General features: G+C 48.4%; 1 protein-coding gene across 1 annotated transcript; it reads left to right on the top strand.

Annotated features, from left to right (window-relative positions):
* Positions 1-1,055: 1,055 nt before the first annotated feature.
* On the top strand, positions 1,056-4,258 carry LOC148010150 (calmodulin-binding receptor kinase CaMRLK-like). Its single transcript, XM_087673219.1, has 2 exons — positions 1,056-1,930; positions 2,015-4,258. The coding sequence occupies exons 1-2, from the start codon at positions 1,274-1,276 to the stop codon at positions 3,743-3,745; spliced, it is 2,388 nt and encodes a 795-aa protein (XP_087529345.1). The 5' UTR covers positions 1,056-1,273; the 3' UTR covers positions 3,746-4,258.
* Positions 4,259-4,921: the final 663 nt, after the last annotated feature.

The raw sequence follows: 4,921 nt of genomic DNA, 5'->3' as shown, positions 1-4,921 counted from the left end.
AGAAGAGCCAGTAATGTGTGGAAAACATCGCTGTCATACACAATCAATGTATTAAGGAGGAGAACTATGGTTAAAAAGCTACCCCTGAGGACTTGACTCACAAAGAGGATTCAAGTCTCTCCATTCTGTCCTTTTTGTGGAAGAGATGAGGAGACTGAAAAACATGTATTCCGGGATTGCTTGCATGTGAGGCCAGTGTGGTTGACCATTAAAAAATGGTTTAAGGAAGCTAATCTGAGGTTTGATTTTGGGATGTCAAATGTTTTCTTTGCAGACCGCTCAAATTTTGATGATAATACTTGGAATCTTATCAATCTGGTCTCTGGAGTGGCTCCGAAGTTTATATGGTATAAGAGAAACAACATGGTCTTTAGAAGGAAAGAAGCTGAACTTCCTGATAGGAATTTAGACCAGCTTAGAGCTGAAGTCTTGACTATTACAAGTGCATGTAAGAAGAAGTCATGGACCTATAGGCTTTTTTGGAGAAAGTTGAGCATTTTGGCTTGAAGCCTGTTGCATCTTTAAGATGCTGTACTCACCTTATTTCGATTATAATATAACATGACCACATTATAAAAAAAACAAAAGGCTATTACAGGCTTTCTTTGCTTCCTTCTTTAAAGAGGAGTTTGAACATCTTTCTCTCTCTTCATTTGGCCTTGATGAGGTGGGAGCATTACTATGATTGTTGACTTGCATCTCGTCAAGCGAGATCCATAAGCCACACAATCCATTGGTGACTACCGAATACATCGATTGACTTGCGTGGATCTGGGCTCTTTAATGAACTTCTGAAGTTAAAACATGTAGACGAGTGCTTGTACCAATAAACTTTTTGACCCGTGGGCCGTACTTCACAAGTGGCCGTAAAGGAATTCGCACCCAAGAGAGCATGCCAAGAGACACGGAAGAAAGCCCATTCACCATTCATTGAAGGCCCATGAGTCAAGAGAACATGCCAAAAGAGATGGGCGTGTGTCCATCGTCCGTAGGTAAATTCGGATGAGCCAAAACGTTCCTCACTGCGGATGCGACTCGAAGACTAGGAGTGTTAGGGTGGGTGGAATAATACAACATTGGGGTTAGGAGTAGGACGTCAGAACAAAGGCCGTCGTCCAGGAACTGAGATACCCTCCCACTTGGTAAAAGTGATTCTTCACGAGACGTCGATGAGCCATGGACTTTCCTTCAACCGTCGTGACGCGAGAGAGAGGGTAAATCTACAGGTGCTCTATCCTTCTTTCTCATCAGATCTCCCTAGTTTCTGTCTAAGATGCAGTCCCGGCAGCTTGCTGCTCCATGGCAGCATCCCTCCATTTCATTAGCTAGTCGTCATCTGACCATATCCATGCTCCTGATCACCGCGCTGATCACCTCCTCTTTCACGAATCTTGCTTCTGCTGCCAGCCTCACAGTAGCAAACAATTGCAGTCGCTCTCAGCTTCATGAACTCCTCAACCATATGTTCACAATGCCTCCCTCAAGCCTCTCCCATGTGAATTGTATGAGCGATCAGAACAACCACATCGTCTTGCTTGACTTGAGTGGCTTGGTGTTTAATGGGAGTAGCAGCTTGATTAACATTAATATGTCTCTGGCAGCAACCACTTTCCAAAATCTCGCCCATCTTAACCTCTCGAGTAACAGTCTCATAGGTTCCATCCCTCCTTATCTCTGGAACCTAGGCACGCTTAAGCAGCTAGACCTTTCTTCAAATCGTTTCAACGGTACCATCTTCCTGTCACACTGGTCCAACTTTACTCAACTCACTTACCTTAATATCTCCTTCAATGATCTTCAGTTTGATCCTTTGGAAAACCTCAGCTCCATTAATGACCTTAAGCTTCCTGCGCTGGAAACCTTGGATCTCTCACATAATCCATTAATGGCTGGAATGAACCCATCGATTCAGGACAGGCTATGCAGTCAGGTTTTTCCTAATCTGGTGATCCTTAATTTCGGGTTCAACAGCTTCAGCTCCGCGAGCTTCCTAAGCAGCTGCGGCAAATTGCAGGTGCTGCATGCCGCTTCCAACAGATTGAGTGGGTCGGAGCTTCTGCCCAATCTTTTCCTCTACGGCTCTGCGGCCCTCAGTGTCATCGACCTCCACAACAACAGCTTGAATGGCGAAGTGCCAAGCCTGCAAAACCTTGCGACGCTCCAAATTCTGAACCTTTCATTCAACAACTTGAGTGGAGAATTTGGAGAAGCTCAAGGGAAGATTCTTATGAGTCTCAATTTCTCGCTGGTAGACATATCTCATAACAACTTGACCATTGATATTGGGGAGGATGTGACCCGGAAATATGGACCTAGGTTTGTTTTTGCACACAATCAGGCCATATCATCTGAACACTGCTCCGTTTGTGCTTCTCCGGCTCCTTCTCCGTCATTCGTAAGAGGGCAGACAGCTGCAACCGGACGGAATCCCATGGAGCCGTCAGCTATTGAACCCAGATCTAAAGTAAAGAAAGCCATCATAGCGGGAATCATCATTGGCGGCACAGGAGGCTTAGTGATGATAGCTCTGTCAATTATTATGTGCAAAAGGAGAAGAGCAAAGAAGGAGATGAGGAAGTGGAGACCCGCTCATCCTACCGTTCCGGGATTGCATCACCCAGACAAGAGGATGGCGGCAGAGATGATGGCAGGGCCATTCTCCTTTGAGGCGGATGCGAGGACGTGGGTGGCAGATGTGAAGGACCCAACAGCTGTCGATGTGGTAGTCTTCGAGAAGCCGCTGCTGAAGCTGACGTTCGCGGATCTGCTGCAGGCGACGCGGTCCTTCGACAGGGAGACCGAGGATGTGGAGGGCGGGGACGGCGGCACGGCAGGGCTGGTATACACGTGTGTGCTGCCGGCGGTGGACCCGGCCAGGGTGGCTATCCAGGTGGCGAGGATGACGTGGCGAGACGACGGAGCGGCCGCGGCCGCCCTCGAGGCCATGGGCAAGATCAGGCACCCGAACGTGGTTCCGCTTCTGGGGTACTGCATCGTGGGGCAGGAGAAGCTGCTCATATACAGGTACGTGGAGGGCCGCACCCTCCATGAGGCGCTGCATGGGACGCCGGGCGGGGAGCTTCTGCATGCGGACGCTGAATCGGGCGCCGACATGTGGGAGGGAGACGAAGACGATATCGGCTCCCGGGGCAGCAGCCTCGGGTGGGCCGGTCGCGTCCGTGCGGGCCTGGGCGCCGCACGCGCGCTTGCCTACCTCCACGACGGGTGCTGCCCCCCGGTGGTGCATGGCGTTCTGACTTCCAACTGCATACTCCTGGACGGAGAGGACGGGCTAGTGGGCCACTATGGGGGCGCGTTCGGGTTGGCACGTCAAATGGCGCAGGGCTACGTGGCGCCCGAGTGCGGGAGCGGTACTGTGGGGCCCACGGCTAAGTCCGACGTGTACAGCATGGGGGTGGTGATGATGGAGCTGGCGACGGGCAGGCGGGCGCTGGGCAACTACGGCCCAGGCTGCACCACCCTGGCGGGCTGGGTCCGGGCGGTGCTGGCCAAGGAGAAGGGGCAGGCCCACAAGGCCGTGGACGGGCGCCTGCTGCTGGGGGTTCTCCCCTCCCAAGCCAGCCCCGTCCTGCCGCACGTGCTGGAGATGCTGAGGATGGCCTACCTGTGCACCGCTGACAACCCCTCCAAGCGCCCCTCTATGCCCCAGGTTGTTGCCCTCCTCAAGGACCTCTCCTCCTCCTCCGCCGCCGCCGCCGCCGCCGCCTCGCTCCCTCCCTCATGAGCCAGTCTCGTAGTTATTTTACCCTAACCTTAGAAAACTTATATTCGCCATATCCTTTTCTTTGCACCTCATCATCCCAGGTTTAGTGTCAAACGATTTGCTGCTAAGAATACCTTCAAATTTTGCCCAGTTAGACTTTAAATTTCAAGGAGTAGGATCATTTTAGTTATAATATGAACAAACCAACCTGCAAAACCAAGGAAAACCTTGTATATTAGTGATGGTTAAGGTTTTTAGATGCTTATAGATATGCCACAGGGAATATGGGGCAGAGGGTTGGAACTCACAATCTTGTGTAGCCCATACCCAAACCATGAGCCACGGCCCCATTGGCACGTTGAAAGTTTTTGTATTGGCTTTAAAAATTATTTTTACATCTTACGTACATCCATTACATCAATCACCCATCCAAGAGGACTCCACATCATTCGTTGTTCATCGGGTCCCATAACTTTTCCTTTGAAAGGCCTTAAAGCATCTCCGCTTTTCTTTTAAAGGGGGGCAAAAAAGTATTTTTCTAAACTTTCTACCATGAAGGATAATGTTTGTTTAACTCCTTCCTAGAAGGGAAAGCCCCGTTTAAAGGGTGTTGGTGCATTCAAATTTAGGCATACTATATCATTTTAACCACTAAGCCCATCCTTGTGATTCATGACACCAACTCCAATGTTTGGTTATCATATTGTCTACATTTCTTAAGGTTTAAACGATATGGCATGGTAATACTTAACTTGTGCTAACACCCATACTTCTATGAGTTGTTACTCATCCACGTCTGGTGCAAACAATGTTGCCATGTTGCCTTGAACTTGATGCTCGATTGTCCATCATGTGTACCTAGACAATTGAAAGCAACATGCAATCAACACAATTTATTATATGCACGTTGGCTTTTATCATGATATTTTTAAGGGCCCCTAAGCCAAGCATTCTTTGAAGAGTCGTGGACCTTGTCAAAGTTGTAAAGCCTCATAGTTCCACTAAGCAATTAAATAACAAAATAAGCACGATGTGGTAATAGATTATATATTGAACTTTTTTTTGAAATTTTTCACATTCCTTGCATGGAAGTCAAGTATATCTATATTGTTTAAGTGATCTTGTATATTAACCACGCATTTAATAACACCACTTGACCTTCTATTGAGTATGGAACTTTTTCTTATTCTTTTTAGT

This window comes from Lygodium microphyllum, chromosome 30 (genome assembly GCF_053477565.2).
Source record: "Lygodium microphyllum isolate KBCC chromosome 30, Lygodium_microphyllum_v1.1.10, whole genome shotgun sequence".
Taxonomy (NCBI): Eukaryota; Viridiplantae; Streptophyta; class Polypodiopsida; order Schizaeales; family Lygodiaceae; genus Lygodium; species Lygodium microphyllum.
Note: the sequence above shows the minus strand (reverse complement) of the source record. Positions and strands in the feature narration are given on the sequence as shown.